At 40.5% G+C, this 27,573-nt stretch overlaps 1 protein-coding gene across 1 annotated transcript in view; it reads left to right on the top strand.

The window, feature by feature from the left end:
• Positions 1–5,135: 5,135 nt before the first annotated feature.
• GCH1 (GTP cyclohydrolase 1) overlaps positions 5,136–27,573 on the top strand; it is a 43,103-nt gene continuing 20,665 nt past the window's right edge. Inside the window, exons 1-2 of the mRNA XM_007425627.4 lie at positions 5,136–5,944; positions 23,424–23,533. Of these exons, the coding sequence (XP_007425689.2) occupies positions 5,593–5,944; positions 23,424–23,533 (462 nt within the window). The 5' untranslated portion in view covers positions 5,136–5,592. The remainder of the gene's footprint in view (positions 5,945–23,423; positions 23,534–27,573) is intronic.

Below are 27,573 nucleotides of genomic sequence, written 5' to 3'. Positions count from 1 at the left end.
CTGTTACAGTAACAATGCCCAGGTGCCAACCATTCCTTCCACTGAGAAATGAACCTGTCAATCTGCCATGACCGGAAGGCAGCTGAAAGAGACGCAAGATTTGAACCTGGGGACCACTGTGTACAGGGCTTGAATCCCAGAGTTTGAAGTAGCTGCTTTTCTGCATGATTAAGGACTTCCCTGGTATCTGCATTAGAAGTAGCTTATCAGAGCTGCACTTTTGCATCTCTGGTTGATAGCTTCCTAGTTCATATATTGGTGTGGGAGAAGCCTGACATCCTTGAGTCAGGAGAAAACTCTACTGGCCTGCAATTTGCTGTCTCCATTGACGGTCCCTAGTCTGCTTCTATTGCCTTGTGTTTCCAGTCATTTCCAGTCACTTGACTTCTCTAGGTGACAAAGCTTACCAGTCCTGAGGCTACTTTAGTGTAGTATGAGACTGAGGAGGAGAAACAGCACTTTAATACCAATACAGCTAAAGAGGATTTCAGCCTGTCTTATTCATGGACTGGGGAATGAGACAGATAACATCATGAGTGATTGGTCACGTGCTGTCAAGTCGGTGTCACTTCTTAACAACCACAAAGATCAGTGTTTCTTATGGCATTCATGGCTGGCTGGGGAATTCTGGGAGTTGAAATCCATGAATCTTAAAGTTGCCAAGGTTGAGAAACACTGACATAAATAGATTTCTCCAGAAGCAACATCATGGGGACATGAGGGGGAAAAAAAAACAAAACCATTGACAGGATATGTTTGTGCCACAATTGGATACAACTGGGGAAAAGCCTTGAGTAGCTCTAAAGGGGGGGTACAAAAAGGGACTATTAAAATTTGTAGGAAAAAAGATACTAAACACATAGGACAAATGGGGCTTTTTCACTTCACAGATGCCTGTGAGAATTCCAGATGCATTGGAGGGTGAAAAATAACATATAACTCTTAAAAAAAAATAATAAAACACTAAGGAAAAAAATTGCATAATTTCCTCTGCACATATTTTGTTCCCACTTTGCACCATTTACTTTCTCACAAGGTTCTTATATATGTAAAACTTAATTTAAAGAAGTTGAATCATTGCATTATTTATAAAGCATTCTGTCCCTTCCATTTATGGAAGATTCACACGAAGCCCACTACTGTCTTTTAAAAGCATTCTTCATAGCTAACCTCAGAGCTAAAAACAATGTTATCATTAAAAAAAAAGCATGCTTTCTCAGGCTAAAGACAGTTGTTTTTTCTTTAACTGGATGCTTTATAGAAAACATCAGATGTAGCATAATAATGTAGGAAGATGGCCTGCTGTTCTCAGTCCAGCTTTTTCTTATGAACACAAACCAACCCTTGAGGCAAGTGATGGAATTTCCCAAAATCTTTTCCAATGTTGGGGGGGGGGTGCGGTGGAGAGGAACACAGGTTCTTCCCCATTGACCAAAGTGAACATGCCACATCTCTAAAAATCAGAACTTGGCAAATAATTAAAGTGCAACTCACATGTGGACAGTTGCATCTCAAAATTAGGTCTGCCATCTGCCACACTGTAGTTTGGAAAGAGCTCTGAGCAATGAGGCAATAGCTGAGGAAGTTTATAGACCATCAGGAACAGTTCAGCAGAAAACATGAACAAAATATGTCAGTAGACAGGATATTCTGAGGAAAAAGCAAGCAAAGATGAGAATTTAAAACCAATCTTCACCTGATGGTTTGGAAGATAAGCCAAGATGGAGAACAGGGACCAGAAGGAAACAGTTGGGTTTAGGAGGATTTTAAAAAAATTAAAATTATGGAAATGAGGCACATTCCTGCAATTATCTCTCCCCTCCCCCAAAAATGTTTGCAACTTAGCTGATATATACTGATGTCATTTTCATATACTTCTTTGCTTCTGTGTTATTTATTTTCTTAATCCTTAAATTCATACTCTGTGCTATCCTTGCCCCCTACATCTAGTAACATGCTATCCATGCTTAAAAAAGGTCTATGTTTGCTTCTTTTTCCTGAGAAAAAAAGATGGTGGTACCAGTGCTGAATTTTGAATGGAGAGTTTGGGGGATGGGGGATGGAGGGTGATCAGAAAATAAGAATATAGAGTTTTCCCCTGGCTTAGAGCACTGGTAGTAATGAATAAGACATCAAATAGTTAGCTTTATTGTCACTGTGATCATTGTTATAATTATTACTGTTATTTCTTCCCTGCCAAAATAATTTGGCCAGCCATAGGTATTCTAACTGTAACTTGAGAGAGACTGTGGCTCCGTTCTTAGCTGTAATGCTGTTATTCCTTTGTAGCACCATCAACTTCAGCTGCAGAAGTTGACATTATTGCAAATCTTCCTGAACCTGGAGCTGCCCAGTTGCTTCTATTTTCTTTTTAATCCCATTAGTGACTCATTTCCTCACCACCCTTGGGCACTCATATGTATTTGTGACATTTCATTGGCTCTGCCTTTTGGACAGCCTACAATTTCAGCTCTTCCATGTGACAGCCTGTAATGCTGACCACCGACTGACGGGCAGGAGTTACAGAGGGAAGAATCCTTGCTGTTTTTTTTTCAAAGGTATCATGAACATGTTTTAAAAAAAAGTTTGTATGATGCTTCTGTGAAAAAACCCAGACATGCATCAAAATATTCAACAGTGATGTTCTGATATATGTAAGATTGAAAAAAGATTTCAAAATTAAATGGGGAGAAAGTATTTAATGGCATTTGCAGGGGAAGTAAAAAAAAAAGGCAAGATGTGTGATTGAAGCTCAATCTTTTCGTATGTGCATGTTCAAAAGTGATTTGATCTTCCTGCCACAACCACCAAATCACCTTTTTTGAACACGCCCACCCCCTCTGGATGCCACAGAAAGTGTCCTACATTGGATTAAATCAAATGTCTATCTATCAGATCAAACTATTAACCACAGATGTCCAATGACTTCTATTTGCCACAATGGCCAACCAGACATGTATGGCAAGCCCACAAATAGGATGTGAGCCCAATTTTGCAAAGTTGTTCTTGTTCCTCAACAATGTAACTTAAAGAGCTGCTGCCTTTGATCATAGAAGAAACTTAGTGTCATCTTGAGTACTGGCCACTCATTGTCTTATGCTCTCTATGAATTTGTGTTCTTTTTAAAGCTGTCTAAACTGGTGATCATTATTTCTGATGGACATGATCAACTAAGCCACAGGAGAAGCAGCAGAAATAAAGGCCTTTAAGCTCCATCAAAACTGAAGTGACAAATGGAGGACCAACTTGAATTCCACTGATGTCAGTAGGTTGTAAGCATTACTAGATTTCACTCTGCTGAAGCTAACATCGTTCGAAGACAAATCAATGGATGATGATGATGATGATTTGCAAGAATGGTATTTTCCAATGGCCCTCACAGGACATAGCACTCAAAGGCAGATATGTACATCAGGGTTTCTCAGCCTCAGCAACTTTAAGATGTGTGGACTTCAACTCCCAGGATTCCTCAGCCAGCATCTTAAAGTTGCTAAGGTTGAGAAACCCTGATGTATAGGATTGGGATTTATGTGCAAAAATTTGCTTGGCTTGTAACTTACTATATTAATGAACCTTAGCATGAGATAATTGATCATCTAACCAAAAGAGATTAATATTTCCATTCAGGCTAAGAGTCTGGTCAAGGTACATATTCTCACAGAATGAAATTTCGATGCCCATTTCAGGCCTGAAACATCTGGAAAGTGTGTGTGATAAAAATAGAACAGTAATTGACATACTGTCCTCAGCTGAGATTTTTTTTTTTTAAATAAATAAATAACCAGAGCCATTTTACAAATAAGAGTTTTTTTTAAGTATGTTCTTTGTTCTAATATAGGAAAATGAATATATGTCAGGCATACATTATACATGCATTCCTTTTTCTCTGTAACCAGACTGGAGCAACATCTCAAGAAAAGGTGCAAATTGCAACTTCTTACAAGGAAATTGTAATCCAGTGGCAATCTCCAGGTTTGGCTAAGACACTTCTAAAAAAAAATTTTGGGGTACCTTCCAGTCAGTTTTTGACTCCTGGCAACTGCCTGGACAAGCCCCTGCAGTTTTCTTGGCAAGATTTTGGAAGTAGTTTATCTTTGCTTTCTTCTTCCTAGGGCTGAGAGAGAGTGACTGGCCCAAGGTCACCCAGTTGGTTTTATGCCTAAGGTGGGACTCAAGATCTCCCGGTTTCTAGCCTGATTCCTTAACCATTACACCAAACTGGCCTTCCTTGGCTAGGCCATTGCTTAGTGCCTGTTTTGCAGATGCATAAGTTGTCAGTCAGTCCTATAATCTCCAGCGAAACATTTCCAAGAAGCCTTTCCAAGAACATTTCCAAGAAGCTAAGACTTATTAGCCTAAAACCAAGCTTAGTCATTATGTGATGCTTCTCAATGACTCTTTCTCAACTGGGAGAACAACTGAGGGCGCCATAGAGTTCTGTTCTGTGGTAATTTCTTTAAAAATTATTTGGACAGAAGGATGCTCATTCAATCTGCAGTTGGCTCCAAACTTGAGAAGAGGGCAGCTAATGTGTTAAGAATAGGATGAAAGATAAGAATGATACATGAAATGTTTTGCAATGCATGTAGAAGGGTGACACCTGAATTTACACCAGCACAGCAGAAAAAGTTGAATAGGATGGAGGAGACCTCAAGCTGCGTGTGGCAGTAGCTAGAAAGGCAAATACCTTTCTAGCAACTGCAACCTTTCCTCGTAGTATTAGGTGTGGTCGGCATAACCAATGCTTGCGTTTACAGATCCCGCTAAGCCACAGACACAAAACGGCTCGGGTCAGTGTTGCTAGTAGCCAACATAACACGGTTCCAAGGCCTGAGTAACGATTTAAGTACCCTACCAGGAAAGTGCTCGATCGTCATACTCTCCTATAACTTAGTCTCAGCCAATTTAAAGCAGCTCCGAGAACAATCCCCGCCCCCCCGCGGCTGTGGAGGATGGGGCGTCTCCTTCTCCTGGCCACCGACGAGCTCTCGCAACGGGAGAAGCGCTCGCCCAGCTTACGCTGCCTGTGGCTTCCGGCGCTTGAGCCTCTTACAGGCTGCCGGGCGGGGTGACGCACGGGCAGAGGTGCCCAATGAAAGAGGGCGCCGTGCCCAGAACCGAAACCAGGCGATGTATAAAGTGGGGCGCGCCGCCTGCAAGGAAGGAGCGAGAGGGTGGAGGGATCCTGTGGGGCGCCGGTGGTCTTTTTCCTTTCCTGCTTGTCAGAGGGGGAGCCTTTTGTCCGGGGGCGACGCGTAGGGACCACTCTCTCGGCTGACACGGAGGCCGGCCGGTGCTTTTAGAGGCGATTTCTCTAGTTATCAGTTCCCACTTGGGTCCCGGGAGTCCGTGAGCGGGGCCGGACGCTGCCTTTGACTCCGGGCTGGGCGCACGTGCTCTCACGAAACGTCCTCTCGCGCGCCAAGCCTCCCGCCCAGCCACCCGCTGTTGCCAGAATAGTTTCTTGGCGATCGGTGATCCTCGCTTTCAACTTCTGGCAGGGCTCCGCATCTAGTCGCGGCTCCTTTTCCAGCGCGCACAGGAGCCTCTGAGGAGCACCGGCTCTCCAGGGCTGGGCGCACCCTTGAGCAGATGGAGAAAATGAAGCCGCGGCCCGCGGTGGACCAGCCGCTGCGAACCGCCAGCTGCAATGGGTACGCGCTGGCGGAGAAGCAGCCGCCCCCCCAGCGGAGTCGCTCCGGGGAAGCGCCGTCCCGCAGCTGGAAGGCCGCGGCTGGTGAGCGTTCCTTAGAGAGCTGGAAGGAAGAGAGGACCCGCAGCGAAGAGGACAACGAAATGAACTTGCCCGGCCTGACCGCCGCTTACACCACCATCCTGCGCGCCTTGGGCGAGGACCCGCAGCGCCCCGGGCTGCTCAAGACGCCCTGGAGGGCGGCCACGGCCATGCAGTTCTTCACCAAGGGCTACCAGGAGACCATTACAGGTGGGATCCGGTGGGCGCGCGACCCGTGGCGGTATAAGCCTCGGAGGCATTGAAATGGGGACCTTCGCCACAGCCCTGTGGGGTAGGCCAGTTATTACAGACGAGCTGTCGAGGAGGAGCCGGTGTAACAGTGTGGTTCAAATGAACGAACACCGTTTCTGGAGCCCAGATTACATTTAAAGTATAGGTAGCGTCAAGAGGTTTAACAGCTTTACTTGTGAGGCAGCTGGTGCCTAAAGTTCGTTTATTGGAGGTGATGGTTGAGGGAGAAGTGAGGATCAAAGCCTAGACGGAGGTTTGTTGGAGCCTGGTGCACGCAGCTTCCGTCCGGTGAAATCAGTGTGACTTGAAAGAAAAAGTGTTCCTCTTAGTCTAGATGGCCTGTTCACTTTCTGTAGTCCTTTTACAGAGCTGAAAGAGGTGGAGCCATGCCTGCAGGATGCTTTTTCTAAATTGCTTCATAAATGATATTTGTCAGTACTTACCCGAAGTAAGTACGGGCAAACCTCTTCTGAAAATGTTGCCAAGAAAGCTACATGGACCTGCCCATATAGTCACTAGGAGTCAAGATTTACTCAAAGGGTCTTACCAGCAACAAGGGGTGGAGTTGTATCAGCAGGATTCTTTCCCTCAGTTGCGTCATAAATAATAAGGCTGTCCTTGCTTTTCATAATCCTGATCAATGAAGATACAGCAGTACTGAAGGCCTGGGTGGTTTGCTTGTTTATGGCTTTGGACTGCATAATCTTGGTTCCTGTAGTTTGCAAACCATTATTCTGGGGTTAGCAGGTTGCATAAACCAACCATGCTTTGTCAAAAACCCATTGTTAAACAAACCATGGCTTACTGCATAGTATGAACACAACCAAAGCATTCGTAAGTGCTGGATACTTTACAAAAATAGCATTAGTGCTTTCAAATATATAATAGAACTGGGAATGATGGAAGTCATAGTCCAGTACAACAGGAGGAATATCAGTTGTAGAAAAACTTTCATTAGCACTCTAATCACTCTAATTATTTCTCTTTCTCTCACATGATTTAGATTTAAATTTATTGAAAATTGACTCTGTGTGCATATAACTGAACACATAAAAAGAGAAAAACAGAGTTTTGCGAGCAAAATATTATTGTACAACATACATGCATAATTCAAAACAACCCAGTTGTTAATTTAATTTGCACCCTTAGCAATGGAAGGATTTCAACTGAAAGCAATGGAGGAGGAATGCCTAAGTTGGTAAAAAAACAAAAAAAAAAGTTTAGATTTAGATCCTGCCTTTCCTCCAGGAGTTGGACAGTGTCTCATGTACTTCCTGTTTTTTTTTTTTTTGCACAACAGCAACCTGATGTTCTCTCTCAACTCAGCCACCTAGTGAGTTTCCATGGCTGAGGGTAGACCTGAATCTGTGTTGCTGTGGTCCTGGGCCAGTAGCTTAATCACTCCACCACACTACCTCCTCGAGAATGAAACAATCCTTCTGGCTTAGCAAATATCACTTTACGTATTTGCTGATGAATGGCCACCTTGAAAGCTGGATCTCAAACTCCTTTCTATGTGACTGGAGGCAAGAAATTTATATTCTGGGCTAAGACTTCCATCTGTCTGATGGTTACAATCCAGGTCCTAGGAAAAGGGATCCACCTATCTATCTCAATGTTTCTCAACCTTGGCAACATTTAAGATGGGTGGACATCAACTCCCAGAATTCCCTAGCCAGCACAGCTGTGCTGGCTAGGGAATTCTGGGAGTTGATGTCCACCCATCTTAAAGTTGCCAAGGTTGAGAAACACTGATATATCCTATCAGGTTGACAAGATTGGGCTCCTTCTCCTGTAACAGCAATTTTGAGGCAGAAATTTTAAAGAAATTGTTCTCAACATGCTAGTAAAACTTTTGCCAGATCATTTGCAGTGCATAGTGATATGAAGGGCTGGAAAATCACAAAGCCAAAGATTTCTTCCTTGGTTTTGTTATCTCTGTCCCAGTTATGTTCACGATCCCCACAGGAGAGGAAGGACATAGCATGTACTGTACAGAACAGATTGCAATTGATGTGTCCATTTCAAGTTAATTGTCCTAGATCAAACATGGACTTTGTATTTTGTGCTCCTGTTGCTCACCACTTTTTTCCTGGTGTATGGTGTTGTTTTTCCATGGAGAAACAAGGCTGGGTATTTTTAACTCCTATATAATTAGCACATCGATAAAAGAAGAATGGGGTAGCCAATTTTTGCTCAGCAATTCCTGTGATTTGAAGCTGTTGAACACGCAGAAATGAGCGAGATGTTTCTGCCAAAATGATGGAGCTTTACTAGGTTGAAATCGTCCAGGTGAAGCTTTCCCTGCTGTATCTTTAGGTAGCAGACTTCTTGTAAATTGCTTTGTAGGAACAATGTAATTATAGCCTTTCGCATTTTGGAGTCCAGAGGCACTGTTCCCATCACATTCAGCCATGGACATTTGGTTCATGGGAATTGTAGGAATTGCAATTCAACAGGTTTGGAAGGATGGTTTAATTCCAACTTATCTAAATTTTCTTTAATGTTCCTATTTTGCTTTGTGCAATGTGACAGATGGTAGTGTGTCTTGTTTAGCACTGCATTTTTATGCAGCATGTAGGATAAATAAGTTTTTATTCAAGCACTCTAATATTAATGTGAGGATAAATATGGGAATCTCTTGGTGTGGGTGGCCATAATAAATTTAATAAAATAAATAAATAAATTGGCAAGCCTGATGCCAAATGAAGTGACTTTGTGCCTCACTTGCTTACAGCACATGTTCCCATCTGGTACATTCATGTGTGTTTAATTAAACTCTTGTCATCCCAGCCAGCATACGGAAAATAGGAATTATAATCTAGTACATCTGATGGGTACCAGGCTGGGAAAGGTTTGCTAAGGCTAGGAAAGTTTTAAGAAGCCAAATGAAAATGATCTTAATTGCAATTTCCTTGCTCTTTGACTATGCAGTTGTCCTGAACTTTATGGGGTGGCAGACAGGGAATCATACTGATGTCATATTCCATTCGTAATCCTCCTATATAATTTGTCTTCTTTTTCCTTACTGAAAAAGAATATGGTTAAGGAGGCAAAGTTGAAATATCTGTGAAGCATTAGGTAGCACTGTCAGATTTGGGCTGAAAATAACCCAGATGACCACCAGATGAAAACAAAGAGTGAGTCTTCTGGACCTCTTTGCCTCCAAATAGTGATTATCCATGTTTTGTAGAACAGGTTTGATAGCTCTAGCATCAGGCTATATAAATATGATGAATAAATAAACAAAGAAATAAATAAAATCAGGTGCCATCTCTCTAGAAACAGCCTATTCTGTTTTCCAGAATTGTGTTTTTCTTATGATTAAGTGAACAATGGGTTAATGTTTTCTATGCAAACTACCAATATGAACATAGGCATAACTATGCCAGGGACTCATATTGTTGACTGATTGATTATGCGCCATCAAGTTATCAACCACATAGATAGACCTGACCATTCAGGACTTCCAACAATGCACCATTGTAATCGTCTATACATCTTGCTGCTCGTTGTCCTCCTCTTCCCTTTTCTTCCACATTTCTCAACATTATGGACTATTCAATGCAGCTGGGTCTGTGTTTAATGTGTCCAAAATATGATTGTTTGACCCTGGTCATTTGTGTCTCAAGTGAGAACTCTGGGTTGATTTGTTCTATGAACCATTGTTTTGTTTTCTTGGCTGTCCATGGTATTCCCAAGAGTCTTCTCCAACACTGAAGTTCAGAAGCATCAATACTCTATCTTTTTTCTTCCAAGTCTGACTTATATGATGTATCCCTCTATTTGCTAATTTATTGTATTTCTCTGAAAGGAAGATGACCCTGCATTTATGAAGGCCCCCCCCAAAGAAAATTTTAAAAAATCAATAAAAAGTCTTGTGCAATATCCTGCTTCCCTACCCTGTACACCCAGAGATGCCAATTCCAACTTAAACGAATCCTGAAGAATCTTTCCTGCCCCCTAAATGTGCGCATGTGTTTTCTAAATTTTTTATTCAGAAAGGAAAAAAGGAAATATAAGACATAACTGAAACTAACTAGATCCAGGGGGAAGAAAAAAGCATTATATTATATTCACAATACTGTACACATACAAACGTAGCCAATAAGCAATACATTAAACCTTGACCATATGGAAGAATATTGGTCAGACGTTTCCCTGTATTGATATGAAACAAACTTATAGAGGGAGAGTAAGCAAATCTGAGCAATCTATGATTTAACACTGGGCAATACAGAACAAAGTACAGTACTCTATTCTGTATTAGGTAAAGCCATTTTTTCAGTGACAGTCTGTGTATAATAAATCCAGAGTTCTTCATAGGTCATTCAATTCCACGTTTTTGATATATAATTCAATATTACATTAACATCTTTCAATCTTATTTCTCTTCCCAATTTTATATTATTTGTATATATTACTCCAAAACAGGATAACCCATCAAGAAGTTCCAAAACATGTATCAGTGTCTCTTCCACCATTTACATTTCCAACTTACTGAAGTTGGCAGCCAGTTTTTAAACATCCTTTGAGGTGTCCAGTACACTAAAAAAACCCACAATATTTTGTTGAATTAAATGCATCTTAAGACCACAGGACACATATTCAGCATTCTTAAAAACCTGAACATATTGATTTGCTAAAATAGGATATTCCAGCTCTTTTGCATGTTTATAATGCATTGCACACACATTGTATGGTCAAAATATATGAACTGTATATAATATTCAGTGATTTTAAGCAGAATGTGTGACATACTTGTATTGTGTGTGTGTATGTGTATATGTATCTCTCCCAAAAAAAGGATTTGAACTGAATGAATACAGTAACAATTGTTTCAAAATAATTGCCTGTATAAAAGTGCCCCATTTCTACAAGTAATTGAGCTCCTCTCTATACATACACCAAGCATTTTCTCAGCCCCTTCCCTACACACACACTGTCTCTTTCTCACATACACATACAAACATTTTCTGTTCAGGGAAAAAATCCTAGGAAAGAGGTGGGATATAGGGAAAGGGTCAGTGTCCCCTGGGAAGAGAACGGAGATAATGAAACTGAATGGAGATGAGATTCAGGGAAGAGACGGCTGGACAGAGCTTGATGGCTGAGTTCACATAACACATTACACAAGCTAACAGTGTTGGGTTCCCCCAACATACTGAACCATAAGTTCACTTTAGCTGAGTCTAGTTGTGTGAATCTAGCAGCTAAACAGCTTCAGGCAGGTCCCCTTCCTCATGTATCTCAGCCTCAGTCTGCACCAAGAAAATTATTACTTTATCTTGTAGCCTTAGTGGAAAATTATAACTGGCCATCAAGGGAAATACTTTGAACACTGAAAAGCACTATATAATGGTTAAGCATTATTAACTCCAAATCTATTCTGAACACACAAAATGTCATCAGTCCCAGTAGTACAAACCTTTCTGTTATCCTTTTGCTTAACTCCATCAGTAGTGACAACAGCCTTCTTCCCTGGCTCCTATTTCTGAACAGGTGATTCCTAAATCCTAAGTGGGCCTACCCTTGTAATAGTCAAAGGGTGCAAAGGGATCATCTTTGTCCTCCTTGACACTCACGAGGAGAGTAACATTGCTGCATTTCTAAGGCATTTCCATCTTCAGATTGCAAATTCTGGGGCTGGGGTTCACCACGTGTTCTAGAAAAATGGTGAAACAACCACCAAAGTGAGCTGAGGATCCTTTTCTTTGAAGTTTTTTTTTTAATTTCATGCTAAGAGTTTGTTTTAAAAAAACAACATTGTACAGGAGGCAGCAACTAAAACCATCCCAAAGAAAAAGAAATGCAAGAAAGCAAAATGGCTGTCTGATGAGGCTTTATAAATAGCTGTGGAAAGAAGGAATGCGAAAAGCAAGGGTAAAAGGGAAAGATATAAGCAACTGAATGCAGATTTCCAGAGAATAGCAAGGAGAGATAAGAAGGCCTTCTTAAATGAACAATGCAAAGAAATTGAGGAAAACAATAGAATGGGGAAGACTAGAGATCTCTTCAAGAAAATTGGAGATATCAAAGGAACGTTTAGTGCAAAGATGGGTATGATAAAGGACAAAAAAGGCAGGGACCTAACAGAAGAGATTAAGAAGAGGTGGCAAGAATACACAGAAGAACTATACAAGAAATATCTTAATGTCCCTGATGTCTACGCTGGTGTGATCACTGACCTTGAGCTGGACTTCCTAGAGACTGAAGTCAAGTGGGCCTTAGGAAGCATTACTAAAAACAAAGCTAGTGGAGATGACGGTATTCCAGCTGAGTTATTTAAAATACTAAACGATGGTGCTGTTAAAGTGCTGCACTCAATATGCCAGCAAGTTTGGAAAACGCAACAGTGGCCACGGGATTGGAAAAGGTCAGTTTACGTTCCAATTCCAAAGAAGGGCAACGCCAAAGAATGCTCAAACTATCGCACAATTGCTCTCATTTCACAAGCTAGCAAGGTTATGCTCAAAATCCTACAAGCTAGGCTTCAGCAGTATGTGAACCGAGAACTACTGGATGTACAAGCTGGGTTTCGAAGAGGCAGAGGAACTAGAGATCAAATTGCCAACATTCGCTGGATCATGGAGAAAGCATGAGAGTTCCAGAAAAACATCTACTTCTGCTTCATTGACTATGCAAAAGCCTTCGATTGTGTGGATCACAACAAACTGTGGCAAATTCTTAAAGAGATGGGGGTACCAGGCCACCTTACCTGTCTCCTGAGAAATCTGTATGCGGGCCAAGAAGCAATAGTTAGAACTGGTCGTGGAACAACCGAGTGGTTCAAAATAGGGAAAGGAGTACGACAAGGCTGTATACTGTCACCCTGCTTATTTAACCTATACGCAGAGTACATAATGAGAAATGCCAGGCTGGAAGAATCATAAGCTGGAATTAAGATTGCAGGGAGAAACATCAACAACCTCAGATATGCAGATGATACCACCCTAATGGCAGAAAGTGAAGAAGAACTAAAGAGCTTCTTGATGAGGGTGAAAGAGGAGAGTACAAAAGCTGGCTTGAAACTCAACATTAAAAAAACTAAGATCATGGCATCTGGACCCATCAATTCATGACAAATAGAAGGGGTAGAAATGGAAGCAGTAACAGACTTCATTTATTTGGGCTCCAAGATCACCGCAGACGGAGACTGCAGCCATGAAATTAAAAGACGCTTGCTCCTTGGGAGGAAAGCTATGGCAAACCTAGATAGCATATTAAAAAGCAGAGACGTCACCTTGCCGAAAAAATCCGCATAGTCAAAGCTATGGTTTTTCCAGTAGTAACGTATGGCTGTGAGAGCTGGACCATAAAGAAGGCCGAGTGCTGAAGAATTGATGCCTTGGAATTGTGGTGCTGGAGAAGACTCTTAAGAGTCCCCTGGACTTCTAGGAGGTCAAACCAGTCAATCTTAAAGGAAATCAACCCTGATTGCTCATTGGAAGGATTGATAATGAAGCTCAAGCTCAGATACTTTGGTCACCTAATGCGAAGAGAGGACTCTTTGGAAAAGACTCTGATGCTGGGAAAGACTGAAGGCAAAAGGAGAAGAGGACGGCAGAGGATGAGATGGTTAGATAGCATCACTGAAGCAATGAGCATGAAACTGAGCCAACTCAGGGAGGCAGTGAAGGACAGGAAGGCCTGGCGCAATATGGTTCATGGGGTCACGAAGAGTTGGACATGACTTAACGACTGAACAAAAGAGTTTGTTTATTGCTGTGTTTCTCAACCTTGGCAACTTTAAGATGGGTGGACTTCAATTCCCGCTGTGCTGGGGAATTCTGGGAGTTGAAGTCCACATGTCTTAAAGTTGCCAAGGTTGAGAAACACTGGTTTATTGTATTAAATTTGCATCTTGCTTTTATCCAGCAATTTTCTCCCATCACCCTCTAACTGATCTCTTAAAATGGGGCCTTTTCAAAGCTCTCCCTAGCTCCTTCATTGAGTTATGATCCCTTCAGAGACATTACTAGTGATGTATGAAGCTGAGTGACTCTGTTGGATGTCCCCTGCATCTCCTGCCTTTAGGACTTTTTAAAGCCCCTGCAGGCTACCATCAGTGTGCGGCTGGTAGGTTGTTTTCAGTATGCTGGTTTATCAACTTTGCAAGGCTGCTGTCGTCTCTTGCTTAATGGCTGTTCTTGTGCCAAAAGCTTTGCGTAATGTTTAAAACGCTTGATCTGAATCCATCTTAAAGGTGGCAAAATTACGCTAAGGTGTTTCCCCCCCCGGTTTCGTTCTGAATTTTCCAGTATGTGTTAAATTATACTTTTTTTTTCCACTGCTGTTGGTGACGGAACTACTAAATATTTTCCAAACAATTGATTCCATTGGGGTGAGAAGAGACAATATGTGTTTGCAGACCTTGTTAGTGTTGGAAAATTACTGTAGGTAATTTCCAATTTAGTTTCCACCCAGCACGCTCCCAGTCAATTCCTATATCTGGATTAGAGCAAATAAGCAGGGCCATTCCTTTCAGTTAACAAAAAATATTGTTTATTAAACAACAACAAACATAAAAAACAAGTTAACTGGCACAATGGGATGAAAGGCAGGGAGGCAGGGAGACATAAACAATGGACAAGAATTTACATTCTGTATCTCTATCAAAAGGCACAGAACTTTCTAGTCTCTTGAAAACAAGACTGTGGGTAATTAGCAGGAGCAGCCCAAAGGGAGCGGCTTTTGGTTATTCCAGCCTTAACCCTTTTATGTACATAACAACAGCACAGTAGAGATGGAAAGTAAGACACCAGGTGATCCCTTCCTCTATTCTGCACCATGAAGGATGGCAGGGAAGTATCCACCAATTCGAGATTGTGATTACAGAACCAAAATGTGTTGCTCTTTACATGTCACTCTTGGAAATACTGTTTTGGCAGGTGCTGCAATTTGGATCTGTTGTCACTTTAAGGATTTTGTTTTAGTTTCTTTCCATATTGATTCTGCCATGTTTTCACCTTATTTTATCTGCCTTTTGTGGGCTCTGATGAGTATTATTTAATTTTGCTCTTAGCTCCTCTTTCTCCTGTCAAATGTGGTTAGGTTGAAGTGAAAAAATGGTTTTGATACACTGTATCACTGTATCATTATCCCAAGTCAAATATTGACTTATGGACCTATGTCATCTCTGCCGAATTTTGTACTCCAAAAATCTCTTCTTTTTGAAAGCACATTCTTTATTTTAGATGGATATTCATACTAAGCATTTTTCTGGGTGTAGAATACTGTGGAAAATGCAAGATGGTTGATTGTTAATGTCTTGGCAAATATCCTCTGCCATTATGAGCTGTGAACAGACAGAAAATTGACAGGTGAGACTTCTGGTAGGAAAAGGATGCACAGGAGTATTTTATTTCAAGAGGTAACTCATAGAAATATGCTCATTTAATTCCACTTCATGATGGACACCCATTTTTTCCTTGGGAGCAGCTGAGTGCAATATCACTGAAAACAATGTCTTGCTTTAAGGAATATATTAATGAATCTTTATCCCATCTTTCATTCATGTTTAGAAGTTCAGGGCTGTTTACGTGATCATTCATCTCCCCCTACCCTCTGTTGTCCTTGTAACAATCCTGTGAGGTAGGTAAATGTGAGAACACATTGGGTGTAGTACAGTATTTTGCATTAGCACAATAGTCAACTATTGTATCTTAAAGAGGAAGTTAATACTATACAACGTGAAACTAGGGTGCAGTTATCTATAAGAAATCTTGATTTGCATTAATACAAAGGTTAAGTTGGAGAGAGTGGGGTTTAGGTACCATAGCCTCGAGTTTGGCTTAAGGCTCTTGAACCACAGTACAAATGAATAGTTATTCCAACTTTAATCCATCTACCCATCCATCCATCCATCCATCCATCCATCCATCCATCCATCCATCCATCCATCCATCCTGCCTTTATTATTTTTATAAATAACTCAAGGCGGCAAACATAGCTAATACTCCTTCCTCCTCCTATTTTCCCCACAACAACAACCCTGTGAGGTGAGTTGGGCTAAGAGAGAGTGACTGGCCCAAAGTCTCCCATCTGGATTTCATGCCTAAGGCAGCGCTAGAACTCACTGTCTCCTGCTTTCTAGCCTGGTGCCTTCACTAGACCAAACTGGCTCTGCATTATGGCAACAGAATAGAGATGGAAAGTAGGACACCAGGTCATCTGTCCTCTATTCTGCTCCATTAAAGAAGCAGTTTGGTAGATGTGGGTGATATATCCAACAATAAGAATCTCAGAAAAAAGTGGGTTGTTGTTATTGCCCAGTAGTTGGTGCCTAAAGTGGTCATCTTAGTCTGTTCATTGGTGGGGCTGACCATGACAACCAAGAGTTTTATGGCACTTTAAAGACTAATACATTTAGTTGCTGAACATTGCAATAAATTTGGTAGCCTTTAAAGTACTACAAGCCTCTCTGTTGTTTAGAAAGTTCGTGATTCTGTTTATTCTAGGAATGAAGGATGTAAATTCTCAGTTGCTCAGGGACCATTAAGTATGTCTTCTATATTCTGTTGACCTGCCTTTTGAGTATCAAATTGACTGTGCTCCGGAGAGGTTGCCCAAGTGACATTAAAGCCATGCAAATAGTTTCTATAGCAACAGGCTCCCTTATCTCTGACGCAAAGTCTGTGTTTCCCCTCATTTAGGTTTTATCTTTTTTCTCTTCCTTTCTTGCTGTGCTCCTTGCTTTCATCCAGCATTACTTCCGTTGAGTGCAGTTAATCATGTTCCACTACCAGCATCTTCTAAATCTTTCAACTCGAAAGAAGAGACTCCTGATATGGTTATTGTGTGTGGAGATTCCACATCTCCTTTGTTGTTGTTGTTTAGTCGTTAAGTCATGTCCGACTCTTCATGACCCCATGAACCATATTGCACCAGGCCTTCCTGTCCTTCACTGCCTCCCTGAGTTTGCTCAGTTTCATGCTCATTGCTTCAGTGATGCTATCTAACCATCTCATCCTCTGCCGTCCTCTTCTCCTTTTGCCTTCAATCTTTCCCAGCATCAGGGTCTTCTCCAAAGAGATCTCCTTAGCTATGGGTTAAAAGAGATTGTGTCCATACAAGATGTTCAAAGATTAAAACTTAATCCAAATGAGGTTTCATGCCCCTGTTGCTTCAGCAGACTGCTCATTCAAGGACTTGTGGCTCCTCAAAGACTTATGTTCTTTTGTGGCTTAGGAGCAATCCATTGGACTAGATGTGATACCTATTTTGTCATATATGCAAATTCTTCTCCTTGTCTATCAGAGTTAGACATATGTATAAGTAAATCTCCTGTGAGTCAAGCTTTCTCCGTGCCTACAGAGAAATAAATTATAAATTTATGTTATAAAATAACTTACAAATGTGGCTAAATTGCAATTAAAGGCAAAAGACTGAATCTTTGATAATTTGGTCAATCTTAAATGTATCAAAGATGAGCCCAATTTTCTTTATTGACAGTAGCAACCCAGATTCAAGATGGTCATAATCCTAGCTTTGCTAAGCTCATTCTTCAAGTGGAAAAGGAAACTATCATTACTGTAACCAAAATACAAAGAATCAAATTTGCTAATGCGTTCTATTTAATCTGATGAAATATATCTCCTGAAGTGGACTGGGATCAACCAAAGCCCATATAAAAAGAAATATTAGTATTTAAGGTGCCGCAAGACTTGGGTTGGGTTTTTCTTGGAATGATTCATTACAAAAAATGACAATGCGTTTTGGAAATATTTTCATCTCTATTTTACCACTGCTTTATATCTTGCCTTTTCTCTTGAGAGCTTGGGGGTCAAACTGGTAGGTGATTATAAGGAATGCAAAAAAAAAAAAGAAAAAGAATTTGAGTTTCTTTTCCCTTTTATTTTTTGATATATAATTGTTGTCAAATTTGTTCTGTGTATCTTTTTTTCTTTACCAACGTGTACAAAAAACATTAAGTAACAATATGATGGAGATCTTAACACTAAGTAATTAGCTTAAGACCGAAACCTTTATTGTACCACAAATATTTTGACGCAATCAGCAGCAGGATTTTTAAACGCTGTATTCAATTCTGGATGAAAAAGCCAAATAATCTTACAAACGTTAACATTAACATCCTGAATTGTAATTAATATTGATATAATTCTTCTTTCTTCTTTTTATCCTCAACCGTCTAAGTTATTTAAACATTAAGAGTGTTAACAATCTTCAATCAATACTGTATAAATATTGTTGTATTGAAACAACATAATGTATTAAGACTTACAAAATAATAACAACAACAACTTGGAGACACCAGAATAAAGGAGAAAGAACTGGAGAAAATCACAAAATATAAATACCTGTAAATAGAAGTAGAACAACTGTGGCAAAAGAAAACAAAGATAGTATCAACAGTAATAGGTGCCTTAGGTGCAATCCCAAAACATCTGGAGCACCTTTGAATACCATCGACATTGACAAAATCACCATCAGTCAGTTGCAAAAGGCAGCTTTACTTGGAACAGATTACAGCCTGCAACAATACCTTTAACACCATCAAACAACCACATCTGCCTATCTCAAGTCCTTGGGAAGGACTTAGGTGGATAAAAATGCCAGATCCAGCCTAAACATCTGGCTGACTGTGCGACCAACAGTAATAATAAAGAAGTGGGGCTCTAGACAGCTGGGAGCTGCCATTTTTCTCTCATGGGGAGCGGGGAAGAATTTGTGGCAAAAAAAATATTAAAGGAAACAATAAGAAATATATTGCGAAGCAAAAAGCATCTCAGAAAGTGTTTGGATTGTTAAATGACCATGAAGGGGAAGGAGGCTATGGAGATTGCAGAGAAACTTGATACTTCTTTGTATCTGTCTTTACTACGGAAGATACAGAGCAGGTACCTGAGCCTGCATTGACTTTCTCAGGAGAGAATTGAAAGATGTAGCTTGAGGTAACTGGAGAAGGAAGTCTGTAGTACCTTGAGAGACTATAAACTAGTCAAAAAAATCACTGGGTCCTGATGGCATGCGTGCACTGAGAGATTTTAAAGAACCCAGATGTGACATTACTGGCCTCTTAGCAAGAATATGTAACTTGTCCCTCCAACTGGACTCAGTGCCAGGGGGTGGAAGCAGCAGCATCCCCAGGCAGGCCTAGGATGGTCAGAGCATGGCAAGCAGTGTCATGGTGTTGTGACACCAGCTCCATGTCCTTTTCCAAGCGTGCTATGAAATTGCACACATGCCTAAAAGAAGGGGACTTTACGGTATGACACTCCAATGCTGCTTCCATCATTCCGATGAAAGCAGTGAGGTCGTAGGGAGGCTGGGGGGAGGGAGCTAATTTTTAAAAAGGAACCCAAAAATTTTAAAAAGATACAATTTTTAAAAAGGGACCCAAAGGGAGAACCAAGATATTTTAGCCAATCAGATCAACATCTATTTGGAGCATATTGGTAGAAATGGCAATTAAAAGAAAATTAAGTAAGCACGTAGAAGCACAAACCTTGTTGAAGGAAAGTCAGCTTGATTCTGCAAAAGTAAATCCTGCCCTGCCAATTTCCTATTTTTTTGAGAGTGTCAGCTGGCACATGGATGGAGGAGATCCATTTGACCTTTTAGACTTGGATTTTCCAGAAGATATTCATTAAGTTCTTCCTCATAGGATCTTGAGTAAACTTAATAGTTGTGGGATGAGAGAAGTTGTCCTTCTATGGATTGCTATCTGGTTAAAAATAGAAAGCAAAGAATAAATGGGCAATTTTCTTATTGGAGCGAAATATGAAGTAAATTGCCTGAAAGCTCTCTGCTTGGACCAGTGCTTTTTAATTTGTTCATACTTGCTCTTGATTTAGGGATAAGCAGCAAGCTTGGAATTATTGTGGATAGTAGTGTGAAGGTGGTGATGAAGTATGCGGCAGCTGTGAAAAGCCACTTTTGTGTTGACAATCATTAGGAAAGGGATTGAAAATAAAAGTGCTAACTCTGTAATGCCCTTGTAGAGGTTTAAGATGGTGCATTTGGAATACTGCATTTGGTTCTGGTTACCACATTTGAAAAAGAATATAGTAAAACTGAAGAAGAACACCTCAAATGATCAGAGGATTGAAACACCTTGTAAGAAAAGGCTAGAACGTCTGCCATTTTTTAGCTTAGAAAATGACAACGGAGAAGAGGTATAGTTGAGATATATAAAGTCATGCATGGCATTGAGATAGTGGAGAGGGAGAAATTTTTCTTCCTCTCTAAAAACCAAAGGACCAGGGATCCTTTGATGGGAAGGCATTTTAAAGTAGACAAAAGAAAGCCCATCTTATTATTAACCTGTGGAATGTATTACTATAAGATGTGGAGATGGTTGCTAATTTGGATGGCTTTGAAATGAGGGTGGATAAATTCATGGAAGACTGGTCAATCTAGAGTTTTAATCTTTAGACTCAATGTTATCTTGAGGTTGGGGACAGCATGTTAGGAGAAAGATACGTATCAGTCTCCTGCTTCAGCACACCAGAAGCATCTGGTTGGCTATTGTGAAAAACAAAGTGTTGGACTGGCCTTACCCTGTCCAGCAGAGCTATTCTGTGTTTTATGTCTCCCCTCATTTTATCCTCACAAAAACAACCATATGAGGTAGGCTGGAGACAGAATGACTTGCTCAAAGATACCTAGAGAACTTTGTGGGTAAGTGGGGACTTGATGTGGGTCTCCTTAGAGCAAGCTCAACACCAACACCTTAACCACTATGCCACACGCCATTTTTTGAAGTGGCAAATGCTGACACTTAGATCAACAAATAGATATTCTAGGTGACTTGAAATGTTCTTATTGTTCCTTTTTTTTTTTTTTTTACAATATGTCATCTCTTTTTAAAATTTGGTATAGAGACTCACAGCAATGGTTAATGGAACTGCTCTGTTGATTTCTACTCAGAAGGGTAAAGTTAATTGAATTCAGTGGGATTATGCTCAAGGAAGTGTGTGTAGGAGTGCAGCGTCTGTGATCCTGTATATCAGCTTTCCCCCTACCAGATGCTGTCTGTGGTGAACAAAAGCTTCCACAATCACCCAACCAACATGGACAAGAAAACTGCCTGGATGTAGTCAACCAGGAGTCAAACTTGACTTGAGGGGGTATTTACTATTTAAGGGCAAAATGTTTATGCTACCAATTTATTTTCTAAAACCTCTGAAACTTTTCCATAGCAACCTCACTTTTGAAACATAGCCTTTGGTGTGCCATACAGAGCCTGATGTGGCCCTTGCCCTGGCACAATTGTGCTTACTTCATACTTGAAAGAGGTATTTACGAAAACCTAGAAATACGATATTGCAGTGGGAATAGGTGAATCAAGATTGTGTTTTTCTGGGAAGCAAATCTAAAAATTAGTATAGCCACTTGGTGGGGTTGGGTGGGCTAATCCTGATAGTTCCTCCTTGCATGTGCCATTGGAATAATAGATGGTGTATCCTGGACTAGATTTTTTATCCCAGGAAACCAGATCATTGCTGGGTTGCCTGCAATCCATGATTTGAATGGCGTCTCTCCTGAGATTAGGGGTTGCCTCACCTTCAGTGGTGTTCTGATACCCACCTCCTGAGCAGAACGTAGGAGGAGAACTTGTTAAGACATAGAGTTGTTGGTGGAGGCAAATGACTTTTGGGAAGGGAAGCGTTGAAAAGCCAACTTAGTCACAGCTGCCCTTCTGAGCCTTTTGGTTAGAACAATTTTTTAAATCTTTCCTCCCCCCCCCCTCCAGCCCCCCGTTTACATCCCTGGCTTCCTTAAGACCCTGCCAGTGATGGACAGTGCGCAACAAAACAGTAGCGTGCCTCTAAACACTGGTTGTCAGGGATACCTGCGTCTGCCTGGAGCACACAGGAAATTAAAACCACCCCTGATAGCATATCGCGGCTGGCCTAAAGGGCAGTTCATCGGTATATGTGCCTGTGTTCATAATGGGGATGGACGTATCTCAGAGGAAGCTAGAAGAGGGAAAGTGGCTGGCACAGATGTTGAGTTTTTATATTAGCTTTTTGGTTACCTGAAGATGAGAAGGAAGCTTTTGATGACATCAAATCCTTTGTCTTTATTCAGATTGGCTTTTTAAAAAATATCTAAGAAGTGTGTAAGAAACATAACATGAGATTAAAGCTGCACCTTTATTTATAACTTCCTTTCTATTCCCTTTTCTTTTTCATCCCAACTGCTTTGGATAAATAAACTGGTAACATTCCAAGTCCCAGGGAATATTTTATATTATGGCTACCGTATTAACTAGTTTTCCAGGTTGCTTTTGTATCTGTTTGTTTTCACAATAATCTTGTGAGATAGGCTATGATAGTTCAAATTTTACAAGAGGAGAATGGAGATAGAGATGCATTACATTATGCCCAATAAGATCCTAGTGAAGTTGAGACCCAAACTTGAAGATCCATGTCTTAAATCTGGGTTCATGTATTATACTAAGCCATTATGCTATTAGTTTAGACCAAATGAGTTTTATATGACCTCAGTCATTGTAACTTAACCTTAATTTGTGGTTTAACTATGGCTTTCTTGTACATGGTTTGACTAACTCTTGGGCCAGTTTGGCTATTATAAATTAAGTCTAGATACTTTAGAATTCAGGAAGGAAAGCTGCAAGTTGAAAGGGTAAATCCTGTGCCAGTTAGAAAAATATCTATGCCACAGAAGTATCAATGCATAGAATATGTACCATCATAACATTTTGCCCAGTTTAAAGATATTTATATCTTAAACACCCCCACCCCCTACATTCTCTCTCTCTCTCTCTCATACACACACACACACACACACACACACAGAGTACAGTATATATATGGCATAAGGTTTAGCTATTTCATTAGACGCATACAGTGGTTCTTAAAGTTTGTGAACCCTTTTGAATTATCAGTATTTCTGCATAAATATGACCTAAAACATGATCTGTTCTCCACACAAGTCCTGAAACTAGATAAAGAGAACCCAATAACAAGAAAACAGTGGGAGAACATTTAAACTGCCCAGGATACTGATGTTCAAGTGTCATTGTGAACAAAGGAACTTCAAAGCAGCTTTAAGCAGCTGACGAGGGTAAAGATGTCTAAGGATCGCTCCAAAACTGCTTGGAGAATGTCTGTCTCAGTAATGTAACTAGCGTTGTAATTTGGAAGGCCACCCCACATGGGTTACCCTTGGCTCCAATATTATATTGGTTTTGATGCTAAGCTTAAATCTCTGTTTGCTGAGGTACTGTAAATAGTTGTGTCAATTTGCCAGGTGACTAATTGTTCCTGTCTGGATGATGACTTTGTGCTTTATATTTTTAATTTTGTAGATTTCTCACTTTAATGTTTACCTCTTTGAGATTCATTTTTTGGATAATGGTGTAGCTTATACATTCAAATAAAATAATGTAGAAGGAAAGTTACAGGTAATGTAATAGTTACTTTGTATATGCCTGTCTTGGTTTCAGATGTACTCAATGATGCCATATTTGATGAAGACCACGATGAGATGGTGATCGTGAAGGATATAGATATGTTTTCATTGTGTGAACATCACCTGGTTCCATTTGTTGGAAAGGTAAACTTTAATTTCTTTTTCTCTGCTGTAAAGTAGAATCAATAGGCCAGTCATTCTTAAGTGCTTGATTTGTGAAACTATTTGGGATGAATTTTGCAAATTATCAGAAGTGTTTTTAAGGGCAATATATCTCTGCATATAGAGCAACCATGGGCAGAAGTTAGGGCCATCAAGCAAGGTATAATATGCAAGGGGGGCAAGAGAAAATGCAAGGTGCTGTTTCAAACGGCAGCTTTTGGGGAGTCATGAATAGGCAACCGAGTCCATTATTTAATTTCTTGCTATTCAGTTTTTTTATATATTTCGAAAAGTGGGGAGAGGTATTCATGGCATTTAGTGCCTCATGTCTCCAAATACCTTGACCGGTTGTCAAAGCTCTGCACCTTGACTTAGTGACGTCAAAGGATTATTTACTACTCTACTCAGGCAGCAAAATGTTTCAAGATGACCACATGTATACCATCCAGTTTAATATATTGAGAGTCCAGTTACGGATAAGCATGGATGTGTAATGCTACTTTCCCCTGTCTATTTACTATGTGTGGGTTTTTGTGGAATAAGTGCAGATTGGGTGTTCCGTGCATTGGTCATTTTGACTGTATCCTGTGACTCAAAGAAGAGGGAGGCACAGCTGTTGGGAGAAGGGTGAATGGATTAGTTAAAAAATTGATGTCACTTTGTTTGCTTCTCTGGAACAGTCATTTTATAGGTCATTACTCAGTGCTAATAGGAACGCTCATATTTGCTTTATCTCAATTTCGGCTCTTCTCATTCAACTTCACATTTAACTGCCTGCCTGTCTGCCTGTTCAGTGTAAGTGGGAAGATTTAGCAGTGCTGAGTTTCTTTTGTTCCTTCAACAAATAAAACTAAAGTAGAATTCAGTGCTGGGAGAATCACATTATGCTGCTGCAATAAATAATGAGAATTGCAATCATGTGTATTTACTTTCTTAATAAAGAAGAGCAGCCGTGTTGGCCGTGAGAAAAAAATAATCCTAAACCCATAGGAACAATACTTTTATTAAGCTGACTGAAATGGGAGTGAGAGCTGTGTATGGCAGGAATAACTTAAAATGGATGGATGGATTTCTTTATTTTTCAAATTTTGGCTTGCATGCTTCTGGCAAAGCCAGCCCATAGTCACTTACAATTTTAATTTGGCAATAATACTTTCAGTTAAAATAAACAAACATATGAATCATGTAGCAAAATAAATATGTTACAATAAAACTTTACATCATGATATTACAGCAGCCATTAGTACGCGACATAATGTGTGCTTAAGCAAGGAGATGCCAGCTTATGAAAATAAGTTTTCAAGTTATATTTAAAAGTGATCAGAGAGTGTGAAGACTGTAATCAGTGGGGAGAGAATTCCATAGCACTGGGGCTGAATCAGGGCTTGGTCTTAGATGATTCCAGCTGACACTTAGTTGAGGAGCAAACTCCCAGTTAGTGATAATCAGAAAGGTTAAAACAAGCATTTTGAAGCTGAGCCAGAATGATTTTATGTACTTCCAGGGAGAGACACTCCATAGAAGCCAGGCCACCAGGCAAGGCGTCATGATATTGAAATGATGAAATGTGTTCAATGATGCCATTGTGCAAACGCTAACCTTACGTACTTGTGTCCTGACAACTGATGCAAGTATTTTATTTATTTATTTGATGATATAAGTTCCAGCATTTCCATGGAATCATTATGCATGTCTTGTCATTTGCTTCCTGATCCCACCCACCTCGCTCCATTGATGCTTATGACGGCCACTGCCCTCTGGCCCCACTGTAACTTCCAAGTTTCCTCCAAAAGCATTATCCACACAAAAGGGCATTACAATACTGTAATCTATTCAGGAGGTAACCAGAGCAGGCATCACAGAGGCCTATCCAAGTGATGTGTGTGTGTGTGTGGGGCTGGTAAATTAAATGCCCCTTACCACCACACTTAGCTGAGCACTCAAGAGGGAATGTAGGGTTGATAAGCACCCAATTGTGTGCCTGGTCTTTAAGGGGGGGCAGGCAAAACCCCCATCCAGGGCAAGCAAAAATCCTTCTGATCAGCCATCACCAACCCCGACCAGCAATCCTTGGAAATTAAGTTGAATGCAGTAGGAGTGGCTGAGTTAAGAGTTGTGCTTTGTAGCAAAACAAGAAGAGATACTGCCGTAAATGAATAGGTATTGAATACAAAAGTGAGTGGAGTACAAAAATACGTTGAGCGAATTTGGTCACAAAACAAATATATGAAAGAAATGTGAATGAGCTGAGAGGAAGGGAAAGATTGAAAAAGTTGTGGTTGGATGGTGTTGATGAGATCCTGAATAAGAGAGAAGTGAGAAATGTAAAGAACAAAAGGCCATACAGGTAGTCCTCGCTTAATGATAGTAATTGGGACCAGCAATTCTGTCGCTAAGCGACATGGTTGTAAAGCGCGATGTCATGTGACTGCACTGACTTACAGCAGCAGTTGCGGCAGTCCCAGTTGCTATCGTTAGGCAAATCCTGTGAGTACTGTAACTTCAAATGGTTGCTGAATGAGGACTACCTGTATATGTATGTGGATATGGAGTATGATGGAAACAAAGAGGCTAGAGGTATGAGGAGGTATCGTGAACAATGCTGCTATAAATTAGATTTCCTTTCCTCTTTTCTTCTTGCTTTAGCTTCTTTTTCTTACTACTTAGACTTTTTGTGTGTGTGATTTGCATAATGTTGCTTATCCCTAAAAGTATTAGATGGGTATATGTTTATATATGTATATAAGAAATGTTGATGAATGTAAGCTTTAGAATTTCAATTATTCTTCATCAGAGAAGTTAGCTAGAAAAAAAAGAAAGGGGGAAGGAAAGATGTAGCTGATGTCAGACTCAAGTCTGTACCTGATTACATTGTTAGAAGGGGGTCCCTTCAGACATGCAAACTGAATCTGATCTAGTACAGAGTTGTTATGTCACGTCACGTCACGTCATGTCTTGGGCTGTCCCCAAATTTCCTGGAAAGAAGAAACACCAAGTAAGCGTATTGCTTCTATGCATTTTGGATATATTGATGTGTTCATTTTGATTTAATTCAGGTTTGCAAAGGTTGAAAGATTCAGGTTTACAAAGACCTGGAGTTTCAGGAAGTTGACAAAAAGAAATAAGGGTGGACTGAAATCAGAGAGTCCAACTTGCTTGTTGTACTCTGTAGGCTTTTAGTGAATGAGTGGGATGGTGTAGTAGTGTGGTGGGGTCAAAGGCTTTCTAACATCCATAGCAAATCTTCCAAGCACAATTTCCACCTTTCTTTAGTAATAGCCCTGTCAGTCTCCTTCTTGGAAATCTGCTTCGATCTCCCTGCACTAGCCTGGATTTTTGTCCTAATAGTTTCTGACATTTCATTTCAGAGCCCTTTGTGATGTGCCCCTGGTGGCATACCTTGGGGGCAGACGTCTCTATATTAAATCTGATCATCACAGACATAAGCTTTGGCTTCTTCCAGGTCACGAGAGACCCATTTGAAAACGCCCTTGGCCTATTGCAGCACAGTGAGAACAATTGCCTACCTGCCTTTACTTTCTTCTTTTCCCCTCTCCATTCCTTTCAAAGGGGAATCTTTTCAAATCCATGCAGCCTAGCTAGGCAAAATTCTGAATGCTGACACTGTGTGATCGAATTGACTCAGAGTCCCTTCTCCATTTGTTACTAAAAATATGAATTAAAAAGTATTGTAGCTTTAAACCAGGGCAAGCTAGCTGTTGGATGGTCAAAGGCCACCCTGGGTAGAACAGTGATGGCCCAGGCCCGTGGATAGGATCAGCTTTTTGGAGGGGAGTTTTGGAGATTGTCTTTGATTTTAAAAATTATGTTTGGCTTATTTTATGGGTTTCTCTATCGTTTTGATCGATTTCCCACCTTAAAAATGGCAGGAAACCATGTCTCGCTTCTTGGTAATTGTACTCACAAAGGATTTCAGCAGGTGGTAGCATCTGTCCTGACTTTGCCCCAGCTCAAAAGCTAAACAGGGTTGGGACTAGTTAATATTTGGAAGGGAGATTACT

This window comes from Python bivittatus, unplaced genomic scaffold (assembly GCF_059951505.1).
Source record: "Python bivittatus isolate LINGU-HERP-01145 unplaced genomic scaffold, Pbiv_v1 ctg000580_np1212, whole genome shotgun sequence".
Lineage (NCBI taxonomy): Eukaryota > Metazoa > Chordata > Lepidosauria > Squamata > Pythonidae > Python > Python bivittatus.
The sequence above is the reverse complement of the archived record's forward strand: the minus strand, read 5'-3'. Positions and strand labels throughout refer to the sequence as shown.